General features: G+C 44.8%; 1 protein-coding gene across 5 annotated transcripts in view; it reads right to left on the reverse strand.

Moving 5' to 3' along the window:
* Positions 1-20,869, reverse strand: part of LOC135526331 (fibroblast growth factor 13) — a 205,694-nt gene that overhangs the window by 7,125 nt on the left and 177,700 nt on the right. For all 5 annotated transcript variants that reach the window (XM_064954617.1, XM_064954619.1, XM_064954616.1 and 2 more), the window contains one exon: positions 19,251-19,354. In XM_064954617.1, the coding sequence (XP_064810689.1) occupies positions 19,251-19,354 (104 nt within the window). The remainder of the gene's footprint in view (positions 1-19,250; positions 19,355-20,869) is intronic.

A 20,869-nucleotide genomic window follows, 5' to 3' on the forward strand; every position in this document is an offset into this window, starting at 1 on the left:
GTCTCAGTTATAGTTGTATAGATTATTCATTAATTAGAGCTGGGAGGAGAGGGGCTGGGTGCGTGAACAGGGAGGGGGAATGATCTTTCGAGACAACTGTTGCTGCCCTACTAGAGCACTGTAATGTTCTTCCTGGTCTCTCTGTTGCCTACTAATTACCTTACAACTGCTTCCTGACTTATTGGCTTCCCAGGAAACAATCTATACATTCCAGCATGCAGTGGAAGAAATACCAATAAACTAAATCTGGGGTATTCTAATCTGAGCATGGAGGTTCGAAGCTATGACGGTTGGCACCCTTCCAGGAACTCATTTAGACCTGGGAAAACAGGTAAGTGGACTCTGGTCAATCAATGACAATGATACATCAAGTAATCACCAGGGAAAAAGGAAAATCTGAAAAAAAACGACACTTGGTTAACCTACAGTATAATAGCAGTCATATGGTAACTTGGCAGTCACTTTAGAAAGGAGAAGAGAATTGGCATGTTTTCCAGATTGGGTAAGTATTACTTGTCTAGCTATGCATTCACTCTGGACGGGAGTCGCTACACGTGTACAGTGCACTCCACTTACTGTATACAAATCACAGACCTCTTATAGTGATCGAAAACTATTTTTTAAAGAAGCAATTGGTGAAAGCTTCTCTTTGACTCACCAACTCTCTCGCTCTTTCCCTCTCTCTCTCCTCTGAACCAATGGCCCCAATGCAGTGCAAGTGGCCCCTACAGTCCCTCATCTCCCATCCAGTATTACAGCAACCCAGACGCAGCGAGCCTGTCCCAGGCATGGAGTATCAGCCCTGCTACCTGGCTCTTAGCCAAACTCAGTGTAGATAAGTATTCTCATCTCATCTCTCATCCTCCCTCATCTCTGTCACTCCCAGAGACTGGCCGGGCCCAGACCATGGTGACAGGAACACTGCTGATGTCACACCGCGCCGGTGACATGGCACCTCCACGGGGACTTCCTGTCAGCTCAGCCCCAGCTCACAGCTAAGCCTCCATGACACCGGAGGCGACCGGTGGGGACCGCAATCCATTTGTCTAAATGTTAGGAGCACCAGAAGGGCTTAGAGAACAGACTAGGATCAATGAGGCGAGGAACGTCTACAGTAGCATCCCTGTCTACTATGTCAGTTAGGGCAGAGGCCACATCTGCTGCAGTTTGCTCTGCCTTTGACCACTGACTATAGCCAGCCTCTGTTAGGAGTACAGTCCTTAACCATCCTTCCAGAAAATTGGGCTTTTCCCGTGATATAACTGTTCTGCTAGGGCGCGACCACAGCTAATGATTCGGCTTGAAGGTCAGATTCATTAAACCAACTGAACCTTTGCACCCAAATGCAAATCTGCTTTCGGAGAGAAGGATCGGATTAAACTCGTTTTTAGTTCTATCTGGTGAAAGGTAATTCATTATAATTACGTTAATAACATAACCAAAAACAAAGCAGGGGAGGTGACAAATGAGGACGATGTTGAAATTGACGTTTATTTTCCCAAAACACTAAACTGGGTTAAATATTTGCAGGCAACAAATATAAAACCTCGGACAACAACATCCTGAAAACAAGAGTCAGCAGCCTAAAGAGCCATTTATGGTTATGTCATTCTCCTGCATGCTTTTTCCCCCTGTTCTTTGACCATGCGCAATCTGCCTCTCTCTGACCGCCAAGCCCGGGCATTTGTCTTGCCGTGTGGAGGCTGAGAGCAGTTAGTTAAAAGGCAGCATGTTTTTCTCTCTCCCTCACTGCGCTTCAACTCTTTCCCCCCGAGTCCCCCCACCCCCATTACTCACTTCCCCAATGTATCTTCCCGATATCCTGCTCTTCCTCATCTCCCTCTCACTGTGATCACCATGGCGAGCAAACAGTGTAGCTCGCATGGAGAGGCAAGGCACAGATAGGCCGTTTTAATCCCTGTGCCGTGCCAGCTTGGTGGGAAAACTAGGAGCTGCTCAGCTTTTGAGCCAGAAGATCCACTTGACTGGGCTCCTCCGGCTCCAGTATTTTCTCCCTCTGTCAATAGTAATGGCTAGTGTTCAGTGAAACCCACGGTGCGGTGAAAAAAGGCACACACCACTTTAATCCCAACTCTCTCGAGGTAGACAGAGTGAGACACATCTCGGCAAATTGGAGCGAGGGAACATCACATCATATCTGCATGGGAATGATCTCAGTCATGTGCCCTCCTCTCCCCCCCCACACCTGGCTGTCTATGAGTGGAGTGGTTTGGATAAATGTACTTTAAATGATCTCATTAAAATACATGCCTTTCCTTGAAGCACGAGACAATGTAGAGAGCAACAGCAGTGAGCTGATGAGTCCCCTTGTTGAAATGCTGCACAGCTGGAAGGCTTCACACACATCAAGGGGCTGGGAGCTGAGAGATGTGCTTTTAGTGTAGGCAGCAATTATTACAGTGTCCTGGACTGTGCAGACAGTAAGAACATCGTTGTGTAACGGACTACAGTATTCAAGCCCTATATGTGAACAACGAGATTAAAGATGAAAGAGATAGTTATTCTGTGCAGTGTGTCGTGCAGCCACTGTGGAGACAATCATAGAGACATTACCAAGCTGTGATAAAAGAAAAACACACTGCGTACCCCTCTCACCTCCTATCTGGGTAGCTATGGGGGTTTATGTTATGTACTGCAGTCAGTTAGTCTGTCACGTTGCTGGGAGCTTTATGGTACATATCTCATTTGCTTTTAATGCATCTGCAAGATGGGGAAACCCCACAGTCTCACCCTTCTCCGCCCAGTCACCATCCCCATTCCTGCCCCACTGTACCTCCCCCAAAAGGTATTCCCTGTCTCAGCGGTGACTGAGTGTTGTGTGTGTGTGTGTGTGTGTGTGTGTGTGTGTGTGTGTGTGTGTGTGTGTGTGTGTGTGTGTGTGTGTGTGTGTGTGTAAAAGTGTGAGACAGAGAAAGTGATTGATAGAGAAAGAGGAAGGGAGGTGGTGGGGTTATGATGTATGTGTGGGTGTATAAGCAAGAGTATCAAATCAAAATGTATTTGTCACATGCGCCGAATACAACAAGTATAGACCTTACCGTGAAATGCTTACTTACAAGCCCTTTGCCAACAGTGCAAGAAGAGTTAAGAAAATATTTACCAAATAAACTAAAGTAGAAAATAACATTTTATGAAGGGTAACACAGTAACATAACAATACCGAGGCTATATACAGGGGGTACGGTACCGTGTCGGTACCGTGTCAATAGTCCAGTGGCCATTTGATTAATTGTTCAGCAGTCTTATGGCTTGAGCGTAGAAGCTGTTAAGGAGCCTTTTGGTCCTAGACTTGGCGCTCCGGTACCGCTTGCCGTGCGGTAGCAGAGAAAACAGTCTATGACTTCGGTGACTGGAGTCTCTGACAATTATATGGGCTTTCCTCTGACACCGCCTATTATATAGGTCCTGGATTGCAGGATGTTTGGCCCCAGTGATGTACTGGGATGTACGCACTACCCTCTGTAGCGCCTTACAGTCAGATGCCGAGCAGTTGCCATACCAGGCGGTTATGCAATCGGTCAGGATGCTCTTGATGGTGCAGCTGTAGAACTTTTTTAGGATCTGGGGACCCATACTAAATCTTTTCAGTCTCCTGTGAGGAAAAGGTTTTGTTGTGCCCTCTTCATGACTGTCTTGGTGTGTTTGGACCATGATAGTTCATTGGTGATGTGGACACCAAGGAACTTGAAACTCTCGTCCCGCTCCACTACAGCCCCGTTGATGAGAATGGGGGACTGTTCGGCCTGCCTTTTCCTGTAGTCCACAATCAGCTCCTTTGTCTTGCTCATATTGAGGGAGTGGTTGTTGTCCTGGTACCACACTGCCAGTTCTCTGACCTCCTCCCCATAGACTGTCTCATCGTTGTCAGTGATCAGGCCTACCACTTGTGGTGTCAGCAAACTTAATGATGGTGTTGGAGTCGTGTTTGGCCACACGGTCGTGGGTGAACAGGGAGTACAGGAGGAGACTAAGTGTACACCCCTTAGGGGCCCCAGTGTTGAAGATCAGCGTGGTAGATGTGTTGTTGCATACCCTTACCACCTGGGGGTGGCCCGTCGGGAAGTCATCTGTGGATCCGTTGGGGCGGTATGCGGACTGGAGTGGGTCTAGGGTATCCGGGAGGATGCTGTTGATGTGAGCCATGACCAGCCTTTCAAAGCACTTCATGGCTACCAATGTGAGTGCTAAAGGTGGTAATAATTTAGGCAGGTTACCTTCAGTTCCTTGGACACAGGGACTATGGTGGTCTGCTTGAAACATGTAGCTATTAAAGACTCATTCAGGGAGAGGTTAAAATGTCAGTTGTCAGCATGCTTTGAGTACACGTCCTGGTAATACATCTGGCCCCGCGGCTTTGTGAATGTTGACCTGTTTTAAAGGTCTTGCTCACATCGGCTACCGAGAGTGTTATCCCACAGTCATCAAGAACAGCTGGTGCTCTTGTGCATGCTTCAGTGTTGCTTGCCTCAAAGAGAGCATAAAAGGCATTTAGCTCGTCTGGTTGGCTTGCATCACTGGGCAGCTCACATCTGGGTTTCCCTTTGTTGTCTGTAATAGTTTTCCAGCTGTGCCACATCCGACGAGCGTCAGAGCCTGTGAAGTAGGATTCAATCTTAATCCTGTATTGAAGCTTTGCTTGTTTGATGGTTCGACTGAGGGCTTAGCGGGATTTCTTATAAGTGTCCGGATTATTGCCCCGCTCCTTGAAAGCCGCAGCTATAGCCTTTAGCTTGATGCGGATGTTGCCTGTAATCCAGGGCTTCAGGTTGGGATATGTACGTACGGTCATTGTGGGCACGATGTCGTCGATGCACTTATTGATGAAGCCGATGACTGAGATGGTATACTCCTCAATGCCATTGGATGAATCCCGGAACATATTCCAGTCTGTGCTAGGAAAAAATAGTCCTGTGGCGTAGCATCCGCGTCATTTGACCACTTCCATATTGAGCGAGTCACAGGTACTTCCTGCTTTAGTTTTTGCTTGTAAGTAGGAACCTGGAGGATAGAATTATGGTCAGATTTGCCAAATGGAGGGCAGGGGAGAGCTATGTATGCATCTCTGTGTGTGGAGTAAAGGTGGTCTAGAGTTTTTTTTCCTTCTGGTTGCACATCTGACATGCTGGTAAAAATGTGGTAAAACTGATTGTCACTTCTGGGTGAACATTTTCTTGTTTGCTTATGGCCTTATAGAGTTGGCTGAGTGTGGTCTTAGTTCCAGCATCGGTCTGTGGTGGTAAATAGACAGCTACAAATAATATAAATGAGAACTCTCTTGGTCGATAGTGTGGTCTACAGCTTATCATAAAGTACTCTACCTCAGGCGAGCAATATCGAGACTTCTTTAATATTAGACATTGCGCACCAGCTGTTATTGACAAAAAGACACACACCCCCACCCCTCATCTTCCCAGAGTATGTGTGTGTGTGTGTGTGTGTGCGTGCGAGAGAGATCAATGGGTGGCTAAGGTGTGTCTATGTGGGTGTGTGTGTCTGAGCAGAGTGAAGTGTGTGTGTGTTTGTATGTTAATTCTGCCCCTTAGGTCCTGCTCAATCTCTTTTCCATCCCTCTTGGCTCATATCTTTTTCTCTAAACTTCAAGTCTTGACACTGTCCATCTTTCTATGAGCCTCTCTCTCTCTTTCCCCATACACTGCCCAACACACATTTCACTCTCTCTCCCGATTCTCCTATCTTTCCCTCTGTCCCCATTTCTCCAGCTCATCATTTGCTCTGGCACTATGTCAAGCTCTTTAATCGTATCTATCCCTCTCTCTCCCCTGCATGCACCGATTCCCCATCTCTCCACTTTCAAGAGGGCTGACATATCTCATTCTTTTAAGCGGTGTCTTCTATGCTCACTGACTCAGCGGCTGTCTATATAACCCTCTCTACACATACACATGTACAGCGCACATGCACAATCTTTCAGTGTCTTTCACCATAAACCCTGCCTCTGCTTACAGACATACACACATAAACACATGTCCTCTCCTCTCCCAGGCATCACAGTAATTTCTTTAGAGGCTGGAGGGAGGGGGTCAGATTTACAGCAGTGGAGGGATACCCTAGTCCGGGTTAGCGATAGCGCCTTAGCGCTTTACGACCCGATAGCTTCAGCAAAGGGGGAGACGTTTACAGGCTGACGCCAGCACTGAGTGTGACTTACTGCAAGAGGTTTCCCCAGCCAATCTGTAATATCACTACACACACAGTGACATAGGCATAACTCACTACAGATGTAGGATCTTAATTTGAGACAGTTTGCTACGACAGGACAATAATGTTGCAGCAACAGGAAATGTGAATTATTATGCGGGTTATAATAAATTTTTGTAGGGGTTGATACATTTTTCGGAAGGGAAAATCAAGTCTGAAATGTCAAAGTGGAAATTACAAACTTCTGAAGCATTTTTAAACCTCAAACAAGTTAAGTTTCTGCATTACAGGAAATGTCTCCTTAAACAGGGTGATCAAATTAAGATCCTACATCTGTAGAACTAGCACTACAATACCACAGTCCATGAGTCTCATAGAGGGTAATGCATATTCAATGCCTTGCTGTATCTGTATCATGAAAGAACACACAATCAATTACTATTTATTCTGTAATCAAATGAATGCATTGGTAGAAATTAAAACCCAATACTGTTGCAAGCAGCGAACTGGTATAATGAGAAATACTACCATAATGGATCTGATCTTTCCTGTAAGAACAAACGAGCACAAATCCATGGTGCCATTCTCGTGTGTGAACCCAGTGCTCATATCCTACTATATCTGAAATGACACCAATTATGCCAATAGAATTAAGGCAGAGCTGGTGTCTTTAGAGCAGTGTAAAAGCATGGGAGACTCACAAAGCTAATGGTGCCACCGCCACTCACTCTCCCAAACAAATCCATCTAAATGCCTTCCCTTTCAATGGCCCCCGTCTTTTAGTGGCAGTGGAATAACAAACACCTTTCTCTCTCCAGATAAAAAAGTACATTTACAATGTCCATTGGTTCCGAAAAGATTTGGAGGATCTAAGCAGGTGGAAAAGACCATTGCAAATACAAACACACACACAAGATTTGGAGGATCTAAGCAGGTGGAAAAGACCATTGCAAATACAAACACACACACACACACACACACACACACACACACACACACACACACACACACTCGAACAGGCACACACCCACTGTGGCTGGTTAATGACTCAGCTCATTGGAGAGGATCCCTGTGATAGGGAAGGCTATTTTGCAGCGCTAGTGTGCTTATGGGTGGAAAAATAGGGGTGGGAGCCAACTGCATATCTCATGGCTGCTTACCACCATGCAAACATTAACATGCTCAAACATACAAACACAGGCCATACCCACAGGGACAGAAGAAGAGTATTAACAGTAAAACATCTTCATTCTTTCATTTTTGTCAGTATAACCTAATTCTTTTCAGAAACTCCCGTATGTTACTTAAGAGCTGAACAATTCTAACATCAGCTAATTCTGAAACCAAAACTCCAATGATTCCATTCCTTTCACACGTCTTAGCGTCTCCATATCCACACGTTTCCCCATCTGCTACATGTAGGGATCTTCTTGCCAACTTCCCTTTTGAAGGAGGAAGAACCTCCCTGGCCCTTCAGACAAGACTGGAGCCCCAGTAACAGACAGGAAAACGAATGACCAAACTTCAAGAGGCACCTCTGGAAAAACACCACAGAAACTATTTATACTAGTTAGCTTGTCCTTTTAACGAGGGCAGTGATCTCCAAATGAACACTCCAATGATCACCATGTATCACGGGGTAGTAGGTGCCAGGCTCACCGATTTGAGTGTGTCAAGAACTGCAATGCTGTCGGTCAACTTGACAAAAATGTGGGAAGCATTGCAGTCAACATGGGCCAGCATCCTTGTAGAATGCCTTCGATATCTTGTAGAGTCCATGCCCCGACAAATTAAGGCTGTTCTGGGGCCTCCTGAGTGGTGCAGTGGTCTAAGACACTGCATCGCAGTGCAAGCTGTGCCACTAGAGATCCTGGTTGGAGTCTAGGCTCTGTCGCCGCGGCCGTGACCAGGTGACCCATGGGGCGGGGCACAATTGGCCCAGCGTCGTCCGGGTTAGGGGAGGGTTTGGCCAGCTGGCCGGGATGTCCTTGTCCCATCACCGTCTAGCGACTCCTGTGGTGGACCGGGTGCACACTGATGCACGCTGACAACGTTGCCAACTCTGTTGGTCATTGGTACGGCTGGCCTCCGGGTTAAGCGGGCAGTGTGTCAAGAAGCAGTGCGGCTTGGCAGGGTCGTGTTTCAGAGGACGCATGGCTCTTGACCTTCGCCTCTCCCGAGTCCGTACGGGAGTTGCAGCGATGGGTCAAGACTGTAACTACCAATTGGAGACCACGGAATTAGGGGGGGGGGGGGGGGGGACAATGTTGAGGCTGTTCTGAGGGCAAAAGAAGGTGCAACTCAAATTAGGAAGGTGTTCCTAATATTTTGTACAACCAGGGTAACTAATTGCCAATAGCCTACCTGATTATAAAACATACCATACAGAATGTCTGCAGACACTGCAAAAACATTCACCACATCTTAGTGACAATGGTGTGTATGGAGATATTTTCCCTTCGATGACATGAAAAGCCTGTTTTATGATATCTGTATTTTTCAGCAAAGGGAGAAGACAGTTGTGACAAACTGCGAGGAGCTGAATAGTACATATGAGGCAGGATGAAATAGAACTAGAAAGGGGCAGAGAGGAGAGTAGAGAGGACAGAGGAAAATACATGTTTAATTGATTCCCTCTCTTCCCACACTGTGCCTCTGCTGGATGAATACATTTCACTGGTGCATCCTGGCTCACCCACACATGTACTAAACACTCTTCCTCTCACTCCTTCCTTTCCCTCATTCTCTCTCTCACGCGGACAGAACATGGATAAGCAGATGACAAAAGCAAACACACACGACCCCAGTAGATGATTATGTAAAAGGTGATATACCAAAATATCATAATGAGTACGCGATGTGAACATGCAATGATATGTACATCTATTAGACATAGAGAGCTTGGGACTATAAGGTTCTATCAGCAAAAAGATGCTTCTGAGGTAATTGGCTTTAAAGTTCCGAACCCTCATTGGTTTGAATAGTCTCAGCAATATTGATATTGTATTCTTTTGAACTTAACATTAATTGAGGTATTTTTTGTTTTATATTTAAGTGATAATGTCAAGAAGCCGCTGTTTGGAGGATATATTGGCACAGGTGTTGACAATATATCCTCCAAACACCGGCTTCGAGGGCATTATAACTTTTATACAACGAGTTACAAACATATTCAAAAAATAGACATATTTTCATAAAGAAATTTATTTTGATGAATTTCTTCATACTGTTTCCTCCTTCCGCAAGATATAGTCTCGACACAAATCTAGTGTTGCTACCCAAGCCGGCTGGTCGTTCGTTCTATCGGTTCAGTTGCCAGAGACGCGACCCAGTCGTTCCGTCTTTTTGTTCTGTATCTATGGACGCGATCCAGTCATTCGTTCTAAATGTTCCATTGCTATACTGGCTGGCAACGTTCTTATCTCTTGCTTGCTACTGTAGCTAGCCAACTACGGCTAATTTACAGTCACATCAAAAACTGCAGCCAGAATAACAGCAAAGTAGGTGCATTTGCATTTGTTTAAGTTGTTTCTAGTGACATTTATTTGGAAACATCCCTAGCAATTAGCTAATGAGGCGTGATTTTGCCTGTCATCGAAAATGTGCTCACTCATCACGACACTGTTGTTCAGAGGAGCTAGCCAACACAGTTAACACAATCACTTCAAACTGAAGCTGGAAAGACTGCAAACTTGCTGTACTTTGTTTTGTTTGTTTGTAGACCCACCTTTTGCAGCAATTACAGCTGCAAGTCTCTTGGGGTATGTCTCTATAAGCTTGGCACATCTAGCCACTAGGATCTTTGCCCATTCTTCAAGGCAAAACTGCTCCAGCTCCTTCAAATCGGATGGGTTCCGCTGGTGTACAAGTCATACCAGAGATTCTCAATTGGATTGATGTCTGGGCTTTGACTAAGCCATTCCAAGACATTTAAATATTTCCCCTTAAACCACATGAGTGTTGCTTTAGAAGTACGCTTAGTCATTGTCCTGCTGGAAGGTGAACCTCTGTCCCAGTCTCAAATCTATGGAAGACTGAAACAGGTTTCCCTCAAGAATTTCCCTGTATTTAGTGGCATCCATCATTCATTCAATTCTGACCAGTTTCCCAGTCCCTGCTGATGAAAAAAATCCCCACAGCATGATGCTGCCACCACCATGTTTCACTGGGGATGGTGTTCTCGAGGTGATGAGAGGTGTTGGGTTTGCACCAGACATAGTGTTGTCCTTGATGGCCAAAAAGCTCAATTTTAGTCTCATCTGACCAGAGTAACTTCTTCATATGTTTGGGGAGTCTCCCACATGCCTTTTGGTGAACACCAAAAAAAAGCAATGTCTTTTTTCTGGACACTACTCCATAAAGCCCAGGTCTGTGGAGTGTACTGCTTAAAGTGGTCCTATGGACAGATACTCCAATCTCCGCTGTGGAGTTTTGCAGATCCTTCAGGTTTATCTATGGTCTCTTTGTTGCCTCTCTGATTAATACCCTCCTTGCCGGGTCTGTGAGTTTTGGTTGGCGGCCCTCTCTTGGCAGGTTTGTTGTGGTGCCATAGTCTTTCCATTTTTTAATAATGGATTTAAATTGTACTTCGTGGGATGTTCAGATTTAGATATTTTTTATAACCAAAACCTGATCTGTATTTCTCCACAACATTGTCCCTGACCTGTTTGGAGAGCTCATTGGTCTTCATGGTGCCGCTTGCTTGGTGGTGTTGCAATGCTTAGTGGTGTTGCAGACTCTGGGGCCTTTCAAAACAGGTGAATATATACTGAGATCATGTGACATTTAGATTGCCCACAGGTGGACTTTATTTAACTAATTATGTGACTTCTGAAGGTAATTGGTTGCACCAGATCTTATTTAGGGGCTTCATAGCAAAGGGGTGAATACATACGGACACACCAGGGTTTTTTTTGTTGAATGTTTTGAAACAAGTTATTTTTCTCATTTCACTTAACCAATTTGGAATATTTTGTGTATGTCCATTACATGAAATCCAAATAAATATCCATTTAAACTACATTTAAAATAGGAAAAAAAATCCAAGGGGGATGAATACTTTTGCAAGGCACTGTAAATTGCTTTGATGGGCTGATGAGACATTGGATTGCTCAGTCAGATGGAACAGAGTAAATAGACATTTTAACATCATAGAGTTAGTCGGTAGTAACTTGTGGAATAGACACCGGCTGGAATGCAGTTTTAACCAATCAGCATTCAGGATTAGATCTTTGAACAGAAAACGGTTATGTCAACAACTAAATTGTGACAAAAATGCAGATAGAACCTTGTACTGCCATGCTTTCAATATTCAGTACCAGTCAAAAGTTTGGACACACCTACTCATTCAAGGATTTTTCTTTATTTGTACTATTTTCTACATTGTAGAGTAATAGTGAAGACATCAAAACTGTGAAATAACACATATGGAATCATGTAGTAAACAAAAAAGTGTTAAAATCAAATTATATTTTAGATTCTTTAAAGTAGCCACCCTTTGCCATGATGACAGCTTTGCACACTCTTGGAATTCTCTCAACCAGATTCACCTGGAATACTTTTCCAACAGTCTTGAAGGAGTTCCCACATATGCTGAACACTTGTTGGTTGACTGCTTTTCCTTCACTCTGCGGTACAACTCATCCCAAACCATCTCAATTGGGTTGAGGTCAGGTCATCTTATGCAGCACTCCATTACACTCCTTCGTGGTCAAATAGCCCTTACACAGCCTGGAGGTGTGTTGTGTCATTGTCCTGTTGAAGAAGAAATGATAGTCCCACTAAGCATTGCTGTGGAAATATTGAATAAAATATTTCTCAGATACCGGAGCTTGTGGATTAAAATAGGCTTTATTACAAAAAGTAACAAAGCCGAGCAATTCCATGAAACAACTGCCTTCTCTTGTTACAGACCTCAGGCTTTATAGATTTCCACTTTCAGATAACACACATGGTCACTCCCCTCTATGTAGATGATTAACACCCCTTGGCCTCTCGCCACCATTATCTTTCTGTCTCAAATCTTGCTTGTTTACAGATTCTATTGGTGGCGTAACCATAGCAATGATACCAAAATAAGACACACATAATGCAGGTGTCTGTCTAATGATACTCATAGGATTACATAATGGCTAACCCTAAGCCTGTAATGGCACAGACATACATATATAATACAATCACATGCCTTAAAGCTAGTCACAGGACCAGGCAATGACTTCCCTCAGGCCTACAACAGCACTGGCATACATACATAATGCAATTGCATGTCTCAATGATAGTCACAGGACCAGGTAATGACTTCCCTCAGGCCTCTAACAGCACAGGCATACATTTTCTGCTTACGTTCTCTTTTTACATGTCTAGTGATGTTGACCCAGCTCTGTTCCTTCACCTGAGCGCAGCCTTTATTCTGCTTGCACATGTCTATTAATTAACCTTATGTTGATTCTGCTTACTACTTCTGGGAGAAGAGTCTAGATACTTGAAAATCACCCATAGTCATTAATTTTCTCCTATAGCGTAAACCAGATGGGATGGTGTATCGCTGCGGAATGCTGTGGTAGCCATGCTGTTTAAGTGTGCCTTGAATTATAAATAAATCACTGACAGCGTCACCAGCAAAGCACCCCCCACATCATCTCACCTCCTCCTCCATGCTTCATGGTGGGAACCACAGATGTGGAGATCATCCGTTCACCTACTCTGCATCTCAGAAAGACACGGCGGTTGGAAACAAAAATCTCAGACCAAAGAACAGATTTTCACCGGTCTAATTTCCATTGCTCTTCTTATTATTGGTGTCCTTTAGTAGTGTTTTCTTTGCAGCAATTCAACCACGAAGGCCTGATTTACGCAGTCTCCTCTGAACAGTCGATGTTGAGATGTGTCTGTTACCTGAAATCTGTGAAGCATTTATTTGGGCTGCAATTTCTGAGCCTGGTAACTCTAATGAACTTATCCTCTGCAGCAGAGGTAACTCTGGATCTTCCTTTCCTGTGGCGGTCCACATGAGAGCCAGTTTCATCATTGCGCTTGATGGTTTTTTCAACTGCACTTGAAGAACCTTTCAAAGTTCTTGAAATTTTCCAGATTGACTAACCTTCATGTCTTAAAGTAATGATGGACTGTTGTTTCTTTTTGCTTATTTGAGCTGCTTTTGCAATAATACGGATTTGGTCTTTTACCAAATAGGGCTATCGTCTGTATACCCCCCTACCTTGTCACAACACAACTGATTGGCTAAAATGCATAAAGAAGGAAAGACATTCCACAAATGTACATTTAAGAAAGCACACCTGTTAATTGGAATGCATTCCATGTGACTACCTCGTGAAGCTGGTTAAGAGAATGCCAAGAGTGTCCAAAGATGTCATCAAGGCAATGGGTGGCTACTTTGAAGAATCTCAAATATAAAATATATGTTGATTTGTTTCTCCTTTTTGGTTACTACATGATTCCATATGAGTTATTTAATAGTTTTGATGTCTTCACTATTATTCTACAATGTAGAAAATAGTAAAAAAATAAATAAGTAGGTGAATGAGTTGGTGTGTCCAAACTTTTGACTGGTACTTTATGTAATAACAAAATGCATAGAAGGTATTCAAACACACTTTCACAAACCCACTCTCACACTTTCACAACAGCTAGAGCTCTGCTACCTGACCAGAGCCCAACGGGCGCTGACATTAAACATTGGGTAAGGGCCGGGTTAGGCCTGGGTTTTCATCAATAACTAGGGTATGGGCAGGGTATCACTAAATTGGTCACTAACATTTTGAAGCATTCACAGCATTCTAACATTCATGCCTGTGCAGGGCTCTACACAAAGCTACTCAGATGAAGCAACACCACAGTAGCAGCCATCAGTCTCCCTGGCTAGCCTACGTCCACCATTGATTGGGAATCTCCCTGAAAGGCTGGCCAGCCATTGGCTAAACCCCTCAACCCCCCTCTTCTGTAAAGGGTGGTGCTCCTAGGCAACAGTTTACCATAACAGCACTGAGCACTCAGCCACACAAGGTTATCAGACACCCTGCTGAATACAGATTAAATTCAATCCACTCGCTAATTCAGCTCAAATGGAAAACCTTGCCTCCTCCCTCCACATCAACGACCACTATCATTGAATTTACAAGGCTAAAAGCTATGTTGCAGCCGGAGGGTTAAGAAATCTCAGTCTGTAGGTGGCTGTATAAGTGTGTATGCAAAATTCAAGGCTATAATCACCAGTAGTGTGCTAAATAAAGGTTTAGCACACTAGGCAATGTGTTGTTATCATGGCAAGTAATGACTGCTTTTAACATTACTACAGGTTGGGATCAAAGATAAACACACATATGAATACAACCTTAACAAATCATCAGAGAAATTAGAGCAATTGAACACGACCTTGAAGTTTTTTTTTAAGTTTTTTTTTTACTGTTTTATGTGGTAATGAGTGAGAGGAGCAGAGGAGTGGGGGAGCAGAGGGAGAAAAGGAGCAGAGGAGAGGGGGAGCAGAGGAGGAGAGGGAGCAGAGGAGACGGGAGCTGAGGGAAAAAAGGAGCAGAGGAGAGGGGGAGCAGAGGAGAGGGAGCAGAGGGCGCAGAGGAGCGGGGGAGCATAGGGAGCAGAGGGAGCAGAGGAGAGGGGGAGCAGAGGAGGAGAGGGAGCATAGGGAGCAAAGGAGGAGAGGAGAGGGGGAGCATAGGAGAGGGGGAGCATAGGGAGCAGAGGGAGCAGAGGAGGAGAGGAGAGGGGGAGCAGAGGAGAGGGGGAGCAGAGGGAGCAGAGGAGGAAGGGAGCAGAGGGAGCAGAGGAGGAGAGGGAGCAGAGGAGGAGAGGGAGTAGATGGAGCAGAGGAGGAGATGGAGCAGAGGAGGAGAGGGAGCAGATGGAGCAGAGGAGGAGATGGAGCAGAGGAGGAGAGGGAGCAGATGGAGCAGAGGAGGAGAGGGAGCAGAGAGGCTCTTTATCTTTAGCCCCCCCAACAATAGTACAACCACACACTCACAATCAAGCAGTTTAGCTTATTCTATGATTCACCACCACAGGTGAGATAAATGTCACACACACACACACACACACACACACACACACACACACACACACACACACACACACACACACACACACACACACACACACACACACACACACACACACACAAGATCCATCTTTATTAAATTAAATTATATTAAAGCAACAGCTCAGTGTATATGTTTTCATTACAGTGGAAGGAGGGGAGGTGGTGTGGGGAGTTTTATTTGTATAATTTCTCAGTTTTTCGCCTCAGGCGTACTCAGCTTTATCAATCCCAGTGGATATCTTTCTACTCTGTGATAATGTTAATTGTGATGTCATTATTAATTACACTCAGGCTGTAAGGTTCCTTCTACTGTACTATCAGGCTTAATAAGACAAGAACCATGACTACAGTCAGATCAGGCTTAGTGAGACAAGAGACACAACTACAGTCAGATCATGCTTAGTGAGACAAGAGCCACGACTACAGTCAGATCAGGCTTAGTGAAACAAGAGCCACGACTACAGTCAGATCAGGCTTAGTGAGACAAGAGCCACGACTACAGTCAGATCAGGCTTAGTGAGACAAGAGACACGACTACAGTCAGATCAGGCTTAGTGAGACAAGAGACACGACTACAGTCAGATCAGGCTTAGTGAGACAAGAGCCACGACTACAGTCAGATCAGGCTTAGTGAGACAAGAGCCACGACTACAGTCAGATCAGGCTTAGTGAGACAAGAGCCACAACTACAGTCAGATCAGGCTTAGTGAGACAAGAGCCACGACTACAGTCAGATCAGGCTTAGTGAGACAAGAGCCACGACTACAGTCAGATCAGGCTTAGTGAGACAAGAGCCACGACTACAGTCAGATCAGGCTTAGTGAGACAAGAGCCACGACTACAGTCAGATCAGGCTTAGTGAGACAAGAGCCACGACTACAGTCAGATCAGGCTTAGTGAGACAAGAGCCACGACTACAGTCAGATCAGGCTTAGTGAGACAAGAGCCACGACTACAGTCAGATCAGGCTTGGTGAGACATGAGCCACAACTACAGTCAGATCAGGCTTAGTGAGACAAGATTCACGACTACAGTCAGATCAGGCTTAGTGAGACAAGGGCCACAACTACAGTCAGGCTTAGTGAGACAAGGGCCATGACTACAGTCAGATCAGGCTTAGTGAGACAAGGGCCACAACTACAGTCAGGCTTAGTGAGACAAGGGCCATGACTACAGTCAGATCAGGCTTAGTGAGACAAGAGCCACGACTACAGTCAGATCAGGCTTAGTGAGACAAGAGCCATGACTACAGTCAGATCAGGCTTAGTGAGACATGAGCCACGACTACAGTCAGATCAGGCTTAGTGAGACAAGAGCCACGACTACAGTCAGATCAGGCTTAGTGAGACATGAGCCACGACTACAGTCAGATCAGGCTTGGTGAGACAAGGGCCACGACTACAGTCAGATCAGGCTTAGTGAGACAAGGGCCACGGTTGCAGTCAGATCAGGCTCAGTGAGACAAGAGCTAGCTATGACTACAGTCTGATCAGGCTTAGTGAGATAAGAGCCACGACTACTGTCAGATCAGTCTTAGTGAGACAAGACCCACAACTCCAGTCAGATCAGGCTTAGTGAGATAAGAGCCACGACTACTGTCAGATCAGGCTTAGTGAGACAAGACCCACAACTCCAGTCAGATCAGGCTTAGTGAGAAAAGACCCACAACTACAGTCAGATCAGGCTTAGTGAGACAAGAGCCACGACTACAGTCAGATCAGTCTTTGTGAGACAAGAGCCATGACTACAGTCAGATCAGGCTTAGTGAGACAAGACCCATGACTACAGTCAGATCAGGCTTAGTGAGACAAGGGCCAGGATTTTGCGGACAACACAGCTTTTAAAGGACATGTTCCCACATTCACGAAGACCATATTCATGGTAATACTGCATATGTACGCTGAATCGGACATTAACATTAAACAGTGAATTCTTGCCAAAGTGCAAATCGGATTGAATCCCAGCCAAGGGCTGTTTATGGCCAAGAAGCCCTCAGCCTTTGAGAACGGATTCTAAAGTTGTAGTTGATCAAATTGTGAAATCCACAATTTGGAGAGTTTTCATGTTTGTACCCTGAGTGTACAAAACATTAAGGACACCTTCCTAATATTGAGTTGCGCTTCCCATTTGCCCTCAGAACAGCCTCAATTTGCCGGGGCATGCTCTCTACAAGGTGTCGAAAGCGTTCCACAGGGATGCTGGTCCATGTTGACTCCAATGCTTTCCACAGTTGTTTCAAGTTGACTGGATGTCCTTTGGGTGTTGGACCATTCTTGATACACAGGGGAAACTGTTGAGTGTGAAAAACACCAGCAGAGTTGCAGTTCTGGACACACTCAAACCGTTGTGCCTGGCACCTACTACCATACCCCGTTCAAAGGCACTTCAATATTTTGTCTTGCCCATTCACCCTCTGAATGGCACACATAAACAATCCATGTCTCAAGGATTCAAAAACCCTTCTTTAACCTGCCTCCTCTTCATCTACACTGATTGAAGTGGATTTAACAAGTAACATCAATAAGGGATCATAGTATTCACCTGGATTCACCTGGCCAGTCTACACTGAGTGCACAAAACATTAAGAACATCTGCCCTTTCCATGACATAGACTCTCTCTCTATAGGATGGAGGGAGTGTGCCATGGCTCCATGCAGCCCACATACTACATCTGTTTCTTCCAGATGTCAATGTCACCATAGTAACCCGGCATTTTAGCTCCATACAGCCGGTCCGGAGCAAAATTGCAAGATTATGTTATAATACTTTTATTGGATCAAATGGTTGTGTTATGCAACAGAATAGAGTATTCTTAACTATTGTGTGTGTGTTCTACAGAGGATGGGCCTCTGGGAGATAACACTGACAGAAGATTTACGATGTATTTTGGGTGATAAAAGAGCATTCCAGAGCATGAGTTAATGTTTCTGTTCTATATGGTACCAGGGAGAGATGGTTCCAGTTTGGAGTCGGAGGGACAGACACTGGTTCTATAGAATGAAAACTGTTGACACAGCAGATACTGTCTGCTATGTATCATAGGTATCTTTCATACAGATCTTAACCTTGTGACCCATTCTATACATCTGTTGTTCGTCATGTAGGTTGAAAGGGGTGTATCTTGGCTATAAAAGACCTTTGTACTTTTGTCTTGGGGCTCTCAACGAATCATTTGATCATGAATCGTCGACCAGCCATGACAAGCCATCATTATCGCAGAGCACTCAATCAATTCACTTTATATGTGTGTGTTGTATTGACCTGCTCCTTATTAATAAGTGATTAAAGATTTAGTTTAAGTACAACTCTGACTTGTGTGATAAGTATGTCTCTCCTCATTTGATAGTAAAGAAATTAACCACCACCGTACTATGGTAACATAAGCACGGGGCACAACCACCCCACCCCAACGCGCTCACACACACACACACACACACACACACACACACACACACACACACACACACACACACACACACACACACACACACACACACACACACACACACACACACACACACACACACACACACCTCTTATGCCCTCATTACTACCAGTGATCATCTGTATGCCTGTAAACCTACACACACTCCCATTCTCACATTAGCAGGCATACACACACTCATCACCTCCGCCACAACAAATCATGCTGCCAGCTGGGCTTGCACACCCACTCTAGCCACCTGGTGAGAGAGGCATGGCTGGGGCACAGATGGTAAACAACTGGGGACACCTGCTTGGAAACATGTCATGATGGTGGGAGTATTCTGCATGCACTGCGATGATGTAATATTGACTATGCACTGCAAATGGGTTTGTGCCAGAAAGTAACAGGGAGAAATGAAGGAAGCAATATTTCTTGGAGGTAGTTCTTAATCATTGTTAGGAAAGGGATTGAGACATCTTCTGCAAGCTGACCAATATGGGGCCCCTGTGTTCTACCAGGGAGAGCAGGAGAGGTTAGCACTGCTGTGAGAATGTGTGTGTTTGAGAGACTTACTGATGTGTACAGGAAACCCTCGCTGTTCATGGCCAGGTAGAGCTTGGTCTGAACTCCCTGGATGGCCACCACTCGAAGCCCCACTGGAATGAGGTTGAATATGGCTGGGGAAGAGAATCAAGCTTTATTTATATAGCACATTTCTGACATGGAATGCAGTGCTAAAACAAATAAAAACTGAAATATTTACTTCACAACGAACATAAAATGATTTAAAAAAAGAATAACAATTAAAAACTGAAAGAATAAAAAAGCACCCTAAGGAAAAGCAAAGCTTTTTTAAGAGATCTGTCACGGATCCCTCCGGAACTTTCATTACACACACCTGGCCCCTATTCCCACTGATTGTATTTTTATATAATTGCCCTTTGGTTTCCATTGGTCGGTCGATTATTGTTCCAATGTCCATTGGTGCATGTGAATACCTGTGCTGTGTGTTTTGGGCTTTTGTGCCCTTGTGCCCTTGTGGATTGTGCAGATGATTACGGTCTCGTCCCATGTGTTAATCATTGTGCACATGGGTTATTTATTCGAGGTACTCCTCGCTCTTTTGTTTGGGTTTCAACCCTGTGTTTTTGTATAGTATTTGTTTGGTCTTTGTCCCTGTGCATTTACACGACACGTCGTAAAAAAAAAACTATTACGCATTCCTGCGTCTGTCTCCCGAATCAGCGTGACAATATCTATTAAATATTGTCAACAAATGGAGGGAAAAAGTCTAACTTGTGAAGAATATTGTAGGCACACTGTTTATCCACCAATGAATACTATTTAGCGAAATCATGTCTCAGTCATATATTTAGATGGAATACTGAGACTATGTTGTAAACCGCAGCAGGTAACACAGTGTTGCCATCATAGGAGCAGAGCTAATCTAAGTAGAAAACAATGTAAAGCTAAGACTCCTGCCCCCGCTATTCATGCCAACCACATCCTTTCACTCTAACCCAGTCCACTTAATAGAGTTAGCTACAGTAACGCTTAGCTTAGCAGGCTAAAGAGAGACCTCAGCCCGGCTCTGTCCTCATATGCCAAACCCGCTCACACCGTTGTCCTGCTGTCACCGAGCTAGCCAGGAACCTGACAATCTCCCCTGGCAACACTGCATTCGTATGCCAAGGGATAGAGAGGCAGCCCGCCACCACAGAGGACTGCACTTGAACTCCGGAAGAGAGGGAGTTTTCATAGCGTGAGCAGTGGTGGAGAGAGGCAAAAGAGCTATTGCTGTTAAGGCATATTGTAACTGTTTTCTCTGCGTTTGCGGCAACATCGGGGCCAAACAGTAGCTTTGCTGCTGTGTCCTGCCCAGTTCTCTTCTGTCCTGCCTGGCATTAATTGTGCACAGTGCTGGCATGCTGCCACATCAATGCCCTCTAGTAACAGAGAGCAGGGTCAATCTGTGCTATGGGATATAGACGGGCACATCTCTGAGTGAGGGGATTTAGACTCGGGATGGGAAATTTTTTACATTTTTATATTTCAATATCCGAAAGGATGTTAGTATTGAAATACTTGCGAGTGTATAATTTTTTCATTACGTGCGCCTCGGAAAAAGACATACCATATAGCCTCCACACGTTTCACAAGAGTAGCTTATTGTTGTTGGGACTACAGTCAGA

The sequence above is a fragment of the Oncorhynchus masou genome, chromosome 32, assembly GCF_036934945.1.
Source record: "Oncorhynchus masou masou isolate Uvic2021 chromosome 32, UVic_Omas_1.1, whole genome shotgun sequence".
NCBI classification, from domain to species: Eukaryota; Metazoa; Chordata; class Actinopteri; order Salmoniformes; family Salmonidae; genus Oncorhynchus; species Oncorhynchus masou.